We start from the raw sequence: 17,263 nt of genomic DNA, 5'->3' as shown, positions 1-17,263 counted from the left end.
TAAGATGGGTTCCACAAGGTAAAATATCCTCCTTAGTTTACAGTAAATAATCTGATTGTTTATTGTTTCACTGGAGTGCCTGTTCATTGAGGGCAAGATTGCAAGAGGTGACTGGTACGTTTGTGTACCTGGTTTATGGCCAACTCAAAGTTTGCTCTTTTTTTTAAAGAGTTCTGCACTCAGAAAATACAAAGTCTCTATCCTGTTGAAACTAAATAATAAAAACCAAAACCCTCTTCAGTATGAGACTTTCCAAAATTGCTAATTGATGTGGAAAGTTTTGGCTGAAAACTGATGAGATTTGGCCTTAAGATATGTGAAATGACATGCAGTTTATTTTTACCTTCATTAGTTCTATTGTAATGCTTTTCAGAACCTCTTTTTTTCTTACAGATACAGTTATTTCTGCTGGTAATCAGTTACTTAAACTTTTTTTTAAGATATGTCTTTTACTGACAATAAAAGACATATTGAAGGAAATTTGATTTATAATGTTTCAATTTATCTGCTAAAGTCATACCAATACATAACATTTTGCCTTAAATTTCCAACTGTTAGCATTGATGCTGCCCAAAGTAAAAGTGTTTATATGCAAAGGGCTACAAGTAGTGTTAGATCTCTGAGAACTGTCCTGTTAAGAATACAATTTAAAGGACAGGGGTCAGCTGGAAAATGTAGTACTTGTAGCACAGCCAGCAATAACATTAATAACAATCTCGAATTCATGGCAGCACTTCAAAATGTTATTTAAATAAGGGAGGTTTAACACCATTTTTAATTCATTGCTGTGAAAACTAAAAATCAGAAGTAGATTTTCTACCATTCAAATGGTGACTTTTTTATAATTGAGATTTGTTGCATTGTGAAGGTAAAAAACAGATCTCAGTATAACAAATTGTTATCTCTTTAACTAGTGTTAGCTTTCCAGGTGAGTGCAAAGGTTTGCTGTACTGTATAATTGTTTACTGTCATTTTTTCTGGCTTTTTGCAGGAACAATTGCATGTGGTTTTTTGTTGACAATGGATGTTTAGCTCCTATTGACAACTTGTAAATGAGAAATTTAAGTAATAGCCAGTACAGATGGGAGATTGCTAGCTTTCCTTTTTTTGTCTTTTATAGACTTGGGTCGCATGTATAACCTTGTATCTCGAATCCAGGATGGCCTTGGAGAGCTGAAAAAACTTTTGGAAACCCACATTCATAATCAGGGTCTAGCTGCAATTGAGAAATGTGGAGAAGCTGCACTAAATGCAAGTATCCCCTCAAAACAAGTCTGTGTGTGGTTGCTGACACTTCTACATTAGGGGACAATGAGTGCTTCCTGATAAAACTTCCAGTTGGCTTGTTTTCCCTCTCACTAATTTAATTTGTAAGGACTAGGCGATTCTCAAATGTTGACAGTAGGCTTAAAATAAAACCTAGATCACTTTCTTACTGTTCTTTGAATTTTGAGGGGTTTTAGGGGTGTTTTTTTGGTTTTCTTTGGTTTGGGGCAGGGGGGAATTGTGTGGGGGTTTTTGTTTTGTTTGGGGGGAAGAGTGAGTTTCCTTCTGAGTTTTTGCTCTCTGTCAGGATTTCATGCTGTTTGGAAAGCTGGCTGTGCAAATACAACACCCAGCACTTACAATACAAATACACCTAACAGTCCACTGTTTCAAGAAGCATTATCTCCAGTCAACTGTATTTTATTTCATCATCTTAAGGAATTCTGACTTAGATGGGACTAGAGAAAGTTTCTGTTGGTTTGAGTTTTTTGATAATGTCTTTTTTCTGTTTGGAAAAGCATGAGAATAGAAGAAGAAGAAGGAACTGAAATGGTTGGAAAGGTCACAATATAAGAGGAGGTCAGGTCTTTGGAAAGGCTACTTTTTCAATTTTTATCCCATAACTGTAATTTCAAACCTAGTTTTGTATTGATCAGGGTTGCATCTTGGCAGCATGAAGGTGTTAAAATCCTTTGCTGGCCTTCTTCTCTGTAGACAATATGATGTTTTCCAGGGAAAAAAAAAGAATTAAACACTGCACAAAGCACAAAGCAAGATCAGGGTAGAATATAGATTCTGGTAAATTTTATTTAAAGTGGAATTCAAGAAGCGCTTGGACAATGTTCTCAGGCACTGTCACTGATGAATACATCATCAGCATGATTCTTAGAGTGGTCCTGTTCAGGGTCAGGGGTTGGACTTTGATGATCCTTGTTGGTCCCTTCCAACTCAGGATACTCTATGATTCTATGATTAATTTCAATTTTTGACAAAGTTCATTTTAACCTGTTGCTGTCCTGAGAAATTCTTGATATAGCTTCATACTGAAGCAGTAATCTGTATTGAAGGATGCTGTTCACTTCTATTGTTTCAAGTGCGTAACTTTTTAGCAGTGTTGATCTTTTATGAATCATAAAGTAATCATGAAGCAAGTTCAGGCATCTTCAGCTTCATTTGCAGACGTCACCTTACATTTTGAAATCAGATCTGCTCCATGCTTGACACATCCCCCTAGTGGTCGTCACTCTTGAGGTTTTTTTTCTGTTTAGGCCTTGAAGAATTTACCAGGAAAAAAATGAAAGCTCTTTCTCCAGGTATTATTTCATCTTTGAGAGATGGGAGGCCCAGAATTTGTATGTATTAGTTCTTTTGTCTCCAGCCATTTACAGAACTCTTCCTGCCTCTGACACTTTTTATTGTTTCCTCATCTTTCTTTTTTGTTCCTTTTCTTATTCCACACATTTGTTCTTCATTTTTACAGCAATATCTCTGGCTGTTTCCCTTGGGAACCATCCTGCCTTTTCTTCTGGTATCCCTCACACCACTGTATTGCTGTTCATCGTTGCCTTGTTAGCCCTCTGTCACACTTAGGTAGGGTTGATTCTGCCCAACTTCATTTACCTGTACTGTGTCTAAACAGACAATCAGCTGAACAAATGCTTCTCAGTTTCTCTGTAGTCAGTGCAAAGAAATAGTCATACCAGCCTGACTCATCTCACCTATTTTAGATTTTTACTGCAGAAGGAGTTGCACTCTAGTCTCTGTTTACTGTATTAACAAGACTGCTCTTCAGTGAGAAGATTTGCTGCTTTTTATGTCTTTGTTTTGGTTTTTTTTTAGTCTTTGTGATCAGTACTTTTCTGAATGTCTCTCAAATCCGCTTGCATTCCTTATCTCAGAAGTTCTCAATAATCTCAGTTCTTTATCTTAAGCATGGCATTAGATTGGTGGTCCATGTCGTCTGTGTCTGTCTTCAGTGCAACAGGAAATGTTTTTCAGGATCCTCATAAAACCCTGCCCATATTCCACCATGTCTTGCCAACAAGACCTTATGATCTCCGAGTTGAAGACTTCCAGCCTTTTTTAGTCTGTTGTGTAGTAGCTGTCCTGTGTGCCTGATGATTGACTTGCCCATCATTGTCCCTACACTCACTCCACTCCATCTTTATTGAGAAACAAAGATCAGTAACTGCACATAGAACTCAGTATGAGTGCAATAAACTTGATGTTTATTGACATTTGGCTGCCACTGGGTGTTGTGCAGATAATTTTTAAGAACTGCCTGTGGCTGAGGTTTCCGTACTAAGTTGGACCTATTGGATATACACCAGTTGCATTCTTACTACAGAGATTTTCCTCTATAGCAGCTGCCATTTTATGATTGTCCAGCTCTCTCAGGTGTGACTTGAAATAAGTTTAAGTCTTGGAAAATGTTTGCAGTGGTTGAGTAAATATTTTGTTGTATTTTGTACTGTGTGATGTGGTACACTCTGCACTCTGGTTGCTGTAAATCAAAGCTTGCAGTAACATCAGTCAGTCCTGGACACAGGACCTGAACCAGTCTGGTTATTTCTAATACTTCATGGACCTTCCCCAAACAAATTTTCTTGGGCCAGTGAATAGCTCCATTTTGGGGGAAGTAGGAAGCAGAAAGTCAACAGCTTGCAAAATCCAGTCTCTCCTTATTGCAGGATCCAAAAATGTATGTACAGACAGTGTTGGATGTCCATAAGAAGTACAATGCTTTAGTCATGTCTGCATTCAACAATGATGCTGGCTTCGTGGCTGCACTAGACAAAGTAAGTGCATGTAGTGGCAGATGCTGGACTTATTTTTTATTTCCATGCAAAATAAAAAAAATTGTCTCCCAAAATTTCACTATCTTTTTTGATTTATAGGCTTGTGGTCGATTTATAAATAATAATGCAGTGACAAAAATGGCTCAATCATCCAGTAAATCCCCAGAGCTACTGGCACGATACTGTGACTCTTTACTAAAGAAAAGGTATGTCCTCAAAGACGAATGATTATTTCATGTTGGCTTTTGTTTTAAAATGCTTTAGCCTATGGAGTTTTATACTGTCTTCAGAAACAGAACTTCACTTTGCAAGAAATTAATTGTACCAAATTCTGGATATGAAAATTTCGGTGGGACCATTCCTGAAGGTTCTGTTGTTTACTTTTCTTTTTAAGGAAGAGTGGAGGAAATAAGCAAACCTTTCTTGCCTTATAGGAATCTTAAGTTTTGGGCTTTCAGTAAAATTGAAGGAAGGGTTTTAGGTGGGGTTTTTACACTGAAAAATTTAAATTGGGTCGTATGTTGTAAAGATATGCACATTCCCTTTTTCCCTTAAAACTGCTGCTTTCCTCCTGTTGTTTTTTCTACACCTTCTTCCATCTGGGCAGAAATTGAGGAGGACAAAAACTGCTTTCTAACCTCTCATGGTTCATATTTTAATTCAAGGTATTTGGCTTTAAATGATTTAGCAGCTCATATACTGAGTTGGTATCAGCTCAATTCATACTGGATTGGTGTCAGTTTCGCCCCTGGCAACATTTCTAATTGTTTTGGGAGAGGGAAAAAAGCCACCATCAAACAACCCAAAAATGTGAGAACTTGTTCGCTTTTCCCTTTCCCACCCCCTCCTTCCTTCAGCAAAGGATTAATTTTCTCCTTTACAATTACTGACTGTGTGCAGGGTAGGTTTGGGGTTTGCCTGGTGGATAAGCATGAGATGGAGGAGCACAACGTGGTGCCACCCGAGCTTTCACCCAGTCAGGTCTCATCTCTGTGGGCTGGTTTCTTCTCACTGTGCTATCTAAGAAATAAAGATAGCATTTAGCAGTGGGAAGAGAGAAGTCCATGTTTAAGCCCATAAATCCTGAGAAGTATCAAGCTACCAAGAAGTCCCAAGCAAGTCATGGTCCAGGACTTCAACCTGTGACAGTCGGGAACTGCGGAATTGCTGACAGGTGGAGCAGTGAAGTGATCACTTCATTACACTGTTTCCTCTTTAAAGAGCCTTTGATCCCAGAACTACTCAAATCTGCATTCCTTTATTTCTGAAGTTTCCATATATATCCATATGTTGGTTTCATTCTGCTGGTTTGGGACTGATTAAAAATGCTCTTCTTTAACTGCAGCTCAAAGAATCCAGAAGAAGCAGAATTGGAAGATACACTCAATCAAGTGGTAAGATGTCTATAAATACAGTTCTCTTCTGTGTAAGGTTTGGCAAGTTAATAATATTCAATTGTCACACAAGGCAGATAAGAGAAAAAAATTTTTTGGTATATTTTATTTCATTGCTTAGTATTTTAGCTTTTCAGTAATAATCTCTGTGTGGCTTTTTTTAAATGATTTTGTTTTGTTTATTAAAAACCCCTTTACAGGAGATTTAAAGTGGCTGTATTGAAGCAATGCTTTTACTTAATCATACAAAATATGTATAACTTTTACAACATCTTTTTGTATCATTATATATCCACGTATATATAAAATGCTGTACATGTGGAATATACAGTTATTGTTTTAAAATAGTATCCATATGCAAAGCAAACAACTACCACCAGACCCTCTACCCTCCCCCCAAAAAGCCAAACAAAACCCCCAATCTTAAAAATTTCAGTGCAAATGAAGTAGCTCCTGCTACAGCTTTTTCAAGACAAATGTTTAAATAGTTTTTCCCTTACAAATTATCTTGGCTTTTCCAGATGGTTGTCTTCAAGTACATTGAGGATAAAGATGTGTTTCAAAAATTCTATGCTAAAATGCTGGCAAAGAGACTTGTGCATCAGAACAGTGCTAGTGATGATGCTGAGGCAAGCATGATCTCCAAACTAAAAGTGAGTATTCCATGACTGCCCCATCATCTACTGCCTTGCAGGTCTTCAGACTGTTTTGGAAAGCATTGATATATGTCCTTTCATTTGTTTATTTTATGCACAGAAATATATGCAATCTTCTGTTCTGTATTTTTTTTAATCATAGGAACTTCTAGTGCATGTCTGTCTGTTGGATCTAAGCTTAATTATTCTTAACCAAATGAATGACATGGATTTAATTATTCAAAGGAATGACTACTGAAAATTTGCTTAATTTCATTAACCCATATTTATTCAGAGTTAAGCAAAATACAATCTCCTCCCCTTTGGGTTCTGTTTTATTGTGTTTTGCCTGATTTTTAAACAAAATTTTCTTCAGTTGTCAGTGGCACTTAAAGCTCATATTCCAGTGGGAATCGGCACTTTGAGTAAGGGAAATATGGAACTTTGTACATCTTCTGTTAAGAAAATAAGTTCCAACACTTTGTTATTCTCATTATCCAATGTCAAAAATGTGTCTTGCTGATGTCTCTGTGCTTTTAAAATACAGCAAGCTTGTGGTTTTGAGTATACCTCCAAGCTGCAGCGGATGTTCCAAGATATTGGTGTAAGCAAGGATTTGAATGAGCAATTTAAAAAGCACCTGACCAATTCAGAACCATTAGATTGTAAGTAATACTTTTACCTAAGTTACTGTTGCATAGTTTAGCATCCCCTTACTTCTACAGAACTAAATGTGTGAGGGAAATATTTGACTTACTCATACTGCCACAAGTTAGTGTTCTTCTGACCAAGATAGCTGGCATATTTAAATTGGTCTTCTAGGTCTGTTCTTTGTCTTCTAGTAGCTCTTTATATCTTTCGTGAGTAGCTTCCTTCTGATTTTGCATCTCATATTTAGGTATATAACTAAATTAAGTTGAATCCTGTCTTTTCTTTTTTTCTTTTTTTTTTTTTTTTTAATGTTTGATTGGAGAGACATTTTTCTTTGAACAGTTTTGATTTTGAACACAATGTGGCCTAAGTTCACACTTAGGTGAAAGTATTAAGGGAAAAGGTATGTTGTGTTCCAGGTTGTTAGATGTCCCTATTTACTTTTTTTTTTTTTTTTTTTTTTTTTTAATTCAAGCATGTTGAACCAAATTCTGTCAAGAATTGATAATTATTTCTTGGATTACAATTAAAGTTTCTAGAAGTGTATTGTCAGGCTTAAATTTTACTTAGTTTTTATATTATTCTTGACTTGACCAAAATGCCTTACAAGTTCGGGTGTGAAAGGTCTGTTCTTGCAGTTGTGTACTGCGGAGTGATGATGAGCACTTAAAATTTTCACACTTGTGTGTTAAAAGAGAAATCCATTGTGGGGATAGAAACAGGGTGATAACGTCTCCCAGTGAGAGAAAATTGAGTGCCTGTAACAGTAAATCTAAAGCTCTCCAACTGCAGTGACATCTCTCATGAATAGCTTTGGTTTATGGTCTGACAAAAATAAAATAGTGCTTAATGACTTTTTGCCATGTTAGTTTGACCACAAGGCCAGAACCGTTTCTGTGTTGGAACTGGGACTGTGTTTGAAGAGGGGTTAGGAGAAAGTGGGATAATGCAGCTCATCCTGTTCACCTCTCTTTCAGTGGATTTCAGCATCCAAGTGCTGAGTTCCGGATCGTGGCCGTTCCAGCAGTCCTGCACATTTGCTCTGCCATCTGAGGTGAGGCACTTCTACTTCGTTCATCTGAGCATGGAATGATCATGAGAGAAATTTGTTTTACAAGGCTGGTGTCTCCTTCTGTTCTGTTGGGTATCAGAGAGGACTACAAGTGTCTCTGCTATTTGCCTATTTAGCCTGAGAATATTTGGAACAAGATAATTGAGTAAGGTAGTAGGAGGGGACTGTGTGGAATCCGTGTTTTCATATTTTTCCCATGAAAAGTCCCTGGTTAATGAATCTTTCTTCAAAATATTCAAGAGCAACTAAAGCAAATCTTTATTAGTGCATTTTTCTGGGTATACTTAATTTAAGAAACTTTTTCATACTGTTGCTTCAGCTCTGCCCAGTAAAATCTTTAGATATTATAATCACTAGTTTTCTGCTGAGTGATTTATTCAGAAGAGACAGAACGTGAATATTTAACATGAGAAATAAGTTTAATGCTGTTACCCGGAGAATGAAGGTGGTTAAAACAAATCCGCTTTTCTAGCCATGCCTAATGTATCCTAAAAGGAAGAATGAAACTTGAATGCTTGTTTACATTTGTACTGTTAATGATACTTTAAAGGGGAAACTTGTAACAGAGGGAAATTTTCATCCAGTCTGCCAAATTTGAATACTTAGTTTCTGTTTGTGTTGTTCAGACAACGTAGTGGTTGAGGGTGATAAGATTTGATGATCCTCTGTTGCTTCCATAGCATGTTCTAGTAATGGTAAATGAAGGTAAGTAGTATTATTTATTTATTTATTTATTATTGATGTTTTTATACAGTTAGAACGGAGCTATCAGAGATTTACTGCATTTTATGCCAGTCGTCATAGTGGAAGAAAATTAACGTGGTTGTATCAGCTGTCCAAAGGGGAATTGGTTACCAACTGTTTCAAAAACAGATACACATTACAGGTAAGGACAAGTCATGCCAGTAGAAACACTTGGTGATGGTTGTATTCAGAGGACTGGATGCAGCTGGTAGAACATTTATTGTATGTTTATTTTATTTACTGTACTGATACTAAAGGTCTGTGTTTAAAAGAAAATTGACTTATGGAATGGAACACATTGCCTGTGGTTTAAACAGGTGTTGAACTGTATTTTGTGAGACAACTACAACCTCTTTGCCTAGGATCTCATGCTGCTTACAGTTTTCTGTCTGCTTTTTCTCAAAAAGTAGATGGGATGGGGAGTTCACAACAGTGAGAAGAAACAAGATAATGTCAGACTTTGACCTTGTCATCAACATATGTTAACCCTGTGGTGGTAGACATGAATAAGCCACTGATACCTGCTTTGTTTATAAATTTGATTTTATTGTTCTGCTGGAGTTGGGAGGGTTGTGAGGATGAATTCAGTGGTTTGTGTTGGGTTTAACGAAGATTAAATGGGTAAGAGTCGGAGTGACAGAGCAAAACAATTTAAAACTATATTAGCAAGTAGAAGGATAATGCTTTGATACCATAGTAGATGATTTGATGAAGTGTCTGTGAGCAAGCTAAATGATCCTAATCCTGGGGTTTATGTTTAGATAATGCTGGTAGGGTGGGAGTTCTGGCTGTACAAGCAGCATTCGATTTTTTTTTTTTTATTAGTACCAGTTGGGTATTCTCTGTTGCCCAAATATTCCAGTGTATGTGTTTAACTGGTGGATTTCAGGCTGTTCAAATTCAGAAAGTGTTTGTTCATTCTCATTTTCTGATTTCCCCTCTCTCCCCTCTGTTCTCTGTTTTTGGTTCTGTCAGGCATCCACATTCCAGATGGCAATTTTACTTCAGTACAACACAGAAGATGCCTACACCGTGCAGCAGCTGACAGACAGTACTCAAATAAAAATGGTAGTGACTTTGCACATTTTACCACACTCTTGTGAACAAGTGTTTTGGTCTTCAGGGCTCTTTCTGCCATCATAAGAAATTTGGATTACACCTGCTTGGAACCAGAATCAGTTTCTGTCCTGAAGGAGACAGATGTGCTCTGTTCTTGGTCAATTCACTTTCCTGGTTTACTTTCCTGTAACTGTAACTGCCTGGTCTTCAGATGAATCTTAGTGCATTCCTGTTCATGACTGGAGTGAATTGTCTAGCTTCCTGCTGAGCTCTGCTTGGAAGTATTCAGTGTTTCAATGCATACATTTTAATGTTAAAAGACAACATTCTAGCAAAAACAGTGTTTTCGCTAAATGATTGATCCATGCATCTGTCATTCTTTTATATCTCAAGACTTTTTTACATGAACATAGTAAATCTGCAGTTCACTGGCTAACTCTCTCGTGTGGAAAAGGTTCCCTCCTTTTCTTTCCAAGCAGGCTTTATGGCCCACAATTTGGCATTTATTTGGCCTTTAGTAATAGGTTTGAATGAGGTCTGCTCTGCCTTCTGAAAAGTTAGGTGTTCCTATTCAGCAGGATCTTTACTTCTAGAAACACATATCTAGAAAGTTATTGTTGCTCATGATTTACAGCAAACCCAGAAGTCTTAGGGATTGCCCTTTATTATAGACTGTGGTAAAATAGCAGCTTTGCAGGCCTGCACAGAATATTGCCAGTAGCCTTCTGGCTGACCAACCAGCAACAGCAACCAGAACAGATTCCTGTTAAAAGAAAAAGATGTTAATCCGAAAGCAGTGTGCGCCTGCTTTCTGAAGGTTAAGCTTGCCGTGGTATATATATTTGCATGGTTTGGGAAAAATGATTTCTTAGGCAATAAATCTGCTTGCAAAATAGTTCCTAAAGCAGCAACTGGAAAGATCTCTTGCTTGGAATTAGTCTTTCTTAAGAATTTTATGTTATTTGACTGACCACAAGGGGGATATGTCCTAACATCCAAAAAGGACATTATGTTTTACTTCTGTGAACTATGTTTTTACTGCTTTTTTTCCCCCCTCATTTTGCAGTGTTCTGCACTCAATAGTTCTTAAGTCTAAATATATGTGTTCTTGTTCAAGTTTTTAAGTTAGACAAAGGTGCTGTCTACCTGCGCTGATATTTTCTATAATTTTGTAGGATATCTTGGCACAAGTTCTACAGATACTGTTGAAATCAAAATTGCTTGTAAGTACTCCTTTCTTACAACCTGCTTAACATACAGTGAAATATGCTAAAGACTACTTATTTATTTGTTTGCTTGTTTGTTTATTGCAGGTTTTGGAAGATGAAAATGCAAATGTTGATGAAGTGGAGTTAAAACCAGATACTTTAATAAAACTCTATCTTGGTTACAAAAAGTAAGCAGCATACATCACTTAGATGTAATGGGTAGCATCCTCCTCTGCTTTCAAAATCTGGGTGGAACATAATATACTTGGGATGAAAGCTTCAGGGTTCAAGTGCCAATTCAAATGTAGATCCAATGTGTACCAGCGTTAAGGGAGAGGGCTGGCAAGTGGTGGGGGATGGGTACGATTTCAGCTCTTTGACTCTGTCATAAAGTCTGTCAAGGCCTGACATATTTTCATATGTCCTTTTTGTTCCTTGATTCTTGTCTAATTCTTGACTAACTGGTTCAAGTGCTGCTGTTTCATCAAGGCGCATGACTCGCATGCACTCGGCAAAATCCATGATATTTTGTAAGGTTACAGTAGTGTCTAGTGACCAGCAAAGGTCAAAAGCATAAATGTTCATCCACTACTGCTAACACGAGAAGATCAAGCTCATTTTATAACCACAGAATATACAGTGATTTGAAGACTTAATAAACACAATTTTCAGTAGGTTTTATTACTTACTTTAAACAGTTGTATATTTTAAGCTGTTTACAGCACTGTGGTACGTTTTATCATGCTTACCTGAGTATAGATATAAACACACATAAATTCAGTGAGGAGTTCAGTACTTCCTGAAGATAAAATCTCAAGTGAAAGAAACATTTTAAAACCTTTCCTTATACCTCACTCTTTATCTGCTTTCTATCCCCCTTTACCAATAATTAAAGGTTTGAGAATTCATGGTCAGTTACATTAATGCAGTGATGGAAACAGCTCAGTGTTGCTGCATTGTGCAGCTGCTGGTTCCCAATTTATGATAGAGAACACTGTGCTAAATAAATAGCAGATCCTTTCCCCAGTGCAGCCAACAGGCTGAGCAGAGCCCTGTGCTCCCTGGTGCTCTGATGCTGAGGCTTGCTCGCCACTTGTGCCACAGGACCTTGTCTTGAGAGTGGCCGCGTGTGGTAGTGGGCTCACCTCAGCACAGCCATCAGTGCTGGGAGCATGTGAAAGAAGGGCAAAACTCAGTTCTACAGAACAGATCTCTCCATGTTATTGTGAGAATCCAGTCTGTAGATCAGAAAGGGGATTCTGTTTCCATTGACTTCCCTTGTCCCCTTCACTGACTCCAAGCTTCGTACTACACACAGAAATGTTCTGAATACAGTGTAACTGTACAGTGCTAGTTAGACCTCACAGATCACTAGGATGGATGCAGTAAGTTGTGAAATAGACAGACACTCACCAGAAAGGTATTTTGTTTCTTTGGTTGGTTGTGGGCATTTTTTTTTTTTTTTGAACATTAGTGTGTCTAAAGTTTGCAGAAGAGCCAAAGTCCTCTTTTGTTGTTAAGTAATTATGGTGATGTGGCTTTTATTTTGGAGCTGGGTTTTGTTTGCAGTATTTTCTGTGTTTCTTCAGTTTTTAAACAGTCTAATTGTTTATTAATTTCTGCTTTTCTTTACAGCAAAAAATTAAGGGTAAACATCAATGTGCCAATGAAGACTGAACAGAAGCAGGAGCAAGAAACTACACACAAAAATATAGAGGAAGATAGGAAACTACTGATTCAGGTGAGTTTTATTGCAGAATGCTGCCATGAACTCAGAATCACAACTTTGTTATCATTTAATGAAGTTACTGTAGGGGTTTCTTAATTTTTATTAGAAGACAACATGCCATTACAGTGCACTATGTTAGAGTTCAAAAAATGTGTTTAAAATGTTCTTAAAGGTGATTGGAGTCTGTAATAGAAAGTGGAGGAAGCATTTCTACCGATAGGATGTGTTCTTCACGTTTGTTCTAACCTGATGTTGATGAGTGTTTGGGTTCCTTGGATGCACACACTCACCAGACCTTGTCCTGGGTGAAAACTGAATAATAAAAAAACAGTAATACCTAGGTAGTATGAAATTAACAGCAGTTTTATATCAGTTCATTTGGAATCCACTCGAGAGGCAGGGGAAGGAAATACAGATGTACCACTAAGAGAGTGTCACAGTAAGGTTAAATACATAAAGAAGTCTCTTTGCTACACAAGTGGTGTTGTATGGCTCTTGGTACCAGTTGGTGCTATTGTTACAACTGACTGACTGTAAGCACAGTTCTAAAAATTCATGTGTCAAAACCACTTTTGATGACTGTGTGCTGGGTAGAGTCTGAGCTCTTGAAGTCTGTGTGAGTAGCTGACACTCGTGGGCAAGCCTCTCCCCATCTGGTGCTCGAGTTGGTTGTGGTGGCGCTTCTGTGCGAGCAGACATGATCTCGTAGGGAAGTGGCTTTATGCAGAGGGACAAGTAGTTTGCCCCTAAACATGCCTTCCTGACTTCGCTGTGCAGGCTGCTATTGTGAGAATCATGAAAATGAGGAAGGTTCTAAAACACCAGCAACTGCTTGGAGAAGTGCTAACACAGCTGTCCTCAAGGTTCAAGCCACGAGTTCCTGTAATTAAGGTATGTGAGAACCACATCTCTGAACCTGGATTCCAGGAGGTGAAGAGGATATATGTACAGACAAAACACATGCTTCTGAATTAAAGGAAAGTTAAGGTGATGAGGTGGGAGGGGCAAGGACATATTTTTGAGTTGTAAGCAGGAAATACTTTAACGAGAAATATTTTATTTCTCTTAGGGTAACATCCATGTTTCACATTGTTGACAGTGGTGGTAAAATAGCAGGATTGCATCTTTTCACATCACTCAGTTTACCATAGCCCTTGATCCACGCTTACCTTTTGTTCCTGCTCTCCCAGTTGTGGGACTACAGCCAGCCACAGGGTTGGCTCAATAAAAGTTTCCTGCTTTCTTTTACAATAAAAATGTTGGGGAGGGGGAGGTTGTATTTAATTATTTACTCATAATTATATTAATTATTCATTTATGTATATTAATTTCTTCATTAGTTTGTCTAAGTGAGCTCAGCAGCGGTTTTTATATCCACAACCAAGGGTAGGTGGGGCAAAGAACAGGCAGTGAGAGCACTTGCATAAACTGGCACTGGTCCTGGGCAGTGACACAGGCAGCTCTTCACTGCAGCTGCTGTCTTTAGTGACCTTACATAAGCTCTCTGCATCTTGGTGTAATTCTTCATTTGCTGTCTTACTATGAAGTTGCTCAGCATACTGATGATCTCCCAGTCACACCCCTGGAATGGCATCCAGGAAGTGTAATTCAGTTTAGTGGATTAGCAAAGTCCTCTGCTTGGATGTGGTCAGAAAGAGGAGAGCGAACTGCTGTGGTTTGTGTCCTTTGCCTAGTCCCTTCCTCTGCTTAGCAGGGAACTCCCTCGGGGATCAAAATCAAAGTTTGTAGCAACCCCCAGAGAGGGCTTTTGTTCCCGTGTGCCACCACTTACCTCTGTTCCTCCCACAGAAATGCATCGACATCCTCATTGAGAAGGAGTACTTGGAACGTGTAGATGGTGAGAAGGACACCTACAGTTACTTGGCTTAACATTTTTATTAGCAATTACCTGACTGTGTGACACTCGGCAAGTAGGTATGTGATGGAAAGAATGAAAGCAACAGAACTTCATAGCAGCCACCCCGCTGCCATTTGGACCTCCCTTTTTAATGACTGAGACCAGGACTCCACCAGCCAGTCTCAGATTTACATCAGAACTGCTCAGGATTGATACATTTCAAGTATGTAAATATGGACACCAATGCCATTTAACCTAATTTAAGAACAGAAAGGAATCAGACCCTTCTCGGTTGAGGGTTGCATGCTACTGCATTTAAATCAATACATTGGCTATATGATAAACAGCTGCCATCACAGGCAGCACTTATACATGTTGGCAGCACTTGGAGAGCGAGTCTGAATGGACCCATGTGTAATCTGCTATGAAAAACCATTTGTATAGTGTGTTTCATTTTTTAATGTGTGATAAATAATAAAAAAAATTTAAAAGATTTCTGTACAAGTTGCATTTGGTTTTATTGTTTTAAGTTTCATGACTTATCTTTCTAAATGTAAATAAAAGGTATAATGGTTATGAAAGCTATTAGAAATTCGTTTTGCTTTTCCTCCCCATTTTCTGGTGCTTTAAGAACATTTTGTTCTCTGAAGAAATTGTCATCTATTATCTGTGCATGTTATTTCTTTTTGAAGAGGAAATGTCTGCACTTTGAAAATAAAAGAAATCTGTGATGATTTCACAAGATATGCAGAACAGAAAATACTCAGAATATATGTGGCAATGCTTGGTCATCTGAAATTGGAGCTGGTTTTATATTGCTCATTGTGCTATAAAATGCATCACTCTTGCATAAATGCTGCCTGGAATAAAGGAGGTTTAGGCTGCCCATTTCTTTGACTAGAACAGAAAATTGAGTGTGTTCCTAAAGATTAATTCCCATTAAATGCAACCTGTGATGGGAATTAAAATATTTTTGAGTGTTTCTACACCTATCTTGATTGACCAGGCCTCATTCCGTTCTTCTCACAACATTTTCTGAAATGAATTATTGGCTTTCCACATGCTACAAGCAAAATGCTGACATCCTCACAGGTCTCATTTTTGGTAATCTGTATTTTCTAATCTTCATGGTGAAAAGAACTTAACTTCTGTGGTCATTTTACCCTTTAGAATTTGTGATTTGTTCAGTGTTTCTTCTCCCAGGAAGGGAGCCAGGTTTTGTGTTGCTAATGTTTTTCTGTTGAGGGAAACTAATGGTTACAGTTGAACTCTGGGTTTAAAAAACAATTATGGAGCAGTACTCGATGTGATCCAGACTGATTTGGAAAAAGGGAGGGGTGTTATCTGCGCTTGAGATTTTGTATGTTTGCTATTTCTGTTCTGAAAGAGCTGAAGACTGCCATAATGGGCAATAGAAGCATCTTGTTGCTCAGTTTTAAAATGGCTTCTGGAAATTTAGAAGAGTGGCGCTTGTGCTGCCTCTTTAGTTTTTCTTTTTTTTTAAGATGCTGCTTTGTTTTTGTAAACCCTTCTTGCAGAAAGCTCAGGGCTAATAGATTTTTGTAGGAGGATGTGATATGATGACAAAGAAGCAGCCTGAATTCCTCTCTTAGGTGGAAGGCCAGAAATCACCTACTCTGAGCTGCCTTTCAAAGCCCTGGGCTGGTTAAAGCAGTGCATCCAGCTTCAGACCAGGAGCTGTGCTCTACCCAAGCAGGGAGAAAATCAGGTTTCTACTGTTCTTTTCCTCATGAACTCTTAGTTCTTACTTGGGCCACCACCAAGGCAGAGGGCATGTGGCAGCTGCCTGTTGTATATGGAGTGTGGAAGCAGGAAGAGCTGAACTCAGCCCCAGGCTTGGAGCCCCTTCAGTGCAAAATTAAATGGTCACCATGGACAAGATTTCTTGGAATCACTTTGGCAATAATGCCAGCCTGTGCCTGCCCTCCCACTCCAGAGCATTGTGTTCTACCTCACAAGAGGCTGCAGAGTTCACAATCCACTGGCAAGTAAGAAATAAATATGGTAGCCCTGTACGAGACCCAGACATTTAGCTGCTATTTAAAATGATTCTGGATAAAAACTATACATTTCTCTTCTGCACCTCTTAATTTTTTAATGTCTCTGTAATTACTGTTGTATTCATCATTCAGTTTGGTGCTTCAGAGAAGCCACAATGAGGGCACCTTGTACTACAGCTTTATCTTGAAAGCAGTGTCACAGAAATTACAGCTCTTCTGGCACTTACTCCAGAGAACATGGATGTAGCTGCATGCGAAGGGAGCAGAGAAGCTGCAAGACCACACCTGCCTCAGGCACTGCAGCACCACAAGCACCTGACTGACATCTACACTGTTTCCATCTTCACACTATTGTAAATGTGACCCAGAGTTACAGGAACAGAAGGAGACAAGCATGGAGCTGCCTTTGCACAGAAGTTACAAGTTAAATTCACATTGCTTCCTCAAGGGTCTGACACAAAATTCCAACTCAGTTCCAGTAAAAATGAAGAAGTTCAAGTATCCTTTATTCAAGGTTGAAAAATGTACCACACCACATTATTGCAAAAGTTCATAGGTACAAAACACTTTGCAGCTGGTGAGAAGGCAATAAAAAGTTGTTTTTTTTAAAATTTGTTACTATAAATTACTGTTACAGTACTTTGCAAATACAGAATTTCAAATTGCATCATTTTTATTTTTCTAAAATTGCCCACAGTACTAGAAATTCCTGAAGATAAGGCAGCTGTTTGTTTAAAAGAAGAGGTAGCTGGTGTCAAGGGATTTCCATTTCTCTTTCAATGCCCACATACTTAAGGGCATCGGCTTGGCTATATCTGAAATTACAAA

At 38.2% G+C, this 17,263-nt stretch overlaps 2 protein-coding genes across 4 annotated transcripts in view; one reads left to right on the top strand and one right to left on the bottom strand.

Annotated features, from left to right (window-relative positions):
- Nucleotides 1-14,935, top strand: part of CUL1 (cullin 1) — a 53,572-nt gene extending 38,637 nt beyond the window's left edge. The window contains exons 9-22 of one of the 2 annotated variants that reach the window (XM_082279767.1): nt 1,121-1,251; nt 3,957-4,064; nt 4,164-4,270; nt 5,410-5,458; nt 5,980-6,111; nt 6,641-6,758; nt 7,722-7,798; nt 8,571-8,702; nt 9,536-9,628; nt 10,795-10,842; nt 10,933-11,015; nt 12,463-12,568; nt 13,334-13,447; nt 14,366-14,935. In XM_082279767.1, the coding sequence (XP_082135893.1) occupies nt 1,121-1,251; nt 3,957-4,064; nt 4,164-4,270; nt 5,410-5,458; nt 5,980-6,111; nt 6,641-6,758; nt 7,722-7,798; nt 8,571-8,702; nt 9,536-9,628; nt 10,795-10,842; nt 10,933-11,015; nt 12,463-12,568; nt 13,334-13,447; nt 14,366-14,446 (1,379 nt within the window). In that variant the 3' untranslated portion in view covers nt 14,447-14,935. Of the gene's footprint in view, nt 1-1,120; nt 1,252-3,956; nt 4,065-4,163; nt 4,271-5,409; nt 5,459-5,979; nt 6,112-6,640; nt 6,759-7,721; nt 7,799-8,570; nt 8,703-9,535; nt 9,629-10,794; nt 10,843-10,932; nt 11,016-12,462; nt 12,569-13,333; nt 13,750-14,365 lie in introns of those variants that run through there. The other variant, XM_082279766.1, reaches the window with a different exon arrangement.
- A 2,202-nt stretch (nt 14,936-17,137) lies between these two features.
- Nucleotides 17,138-17,263, bottom strand: part of EZH2 (enhancer of zeste 2 polycomb repressive complex 2 subunit) — a gene marked incomplete at its 5' end in the record, with an annotated part of 28,887 nt that continues 28,761 nt past the window's right edge. For both annotated transcript variants that reach the window (XM_082293920.1, XM_082293921.1), the window contains one exon: nt 17,138-17,250. In XM_082293920.1, coding sequence (XP_082150046.1) covers nt 17,190-17,250 — 61 coding nt within the window. In that variant the 3' untranslated portion in view covers nt 17,138-17,189. The remainder of the gene's footprint in view (nt 17,251-17,263) is intronic.

The sequence above is a fragment of the Coloeus monedula genome (genome assembly GCF_965178545.1).
Source record: "Coloeus monedula genome assembly, chromosome: 1".
NCBI lineage: Eukaryota > Metazoa > Chordata > Aves > Passeriformes > Corvidae > Coloeus > Coloeus monedula.
Note: the sequence above shows the minus strand (reverse complement) of the source record. Positions and strands in the feature narration are given on the sequence as shown.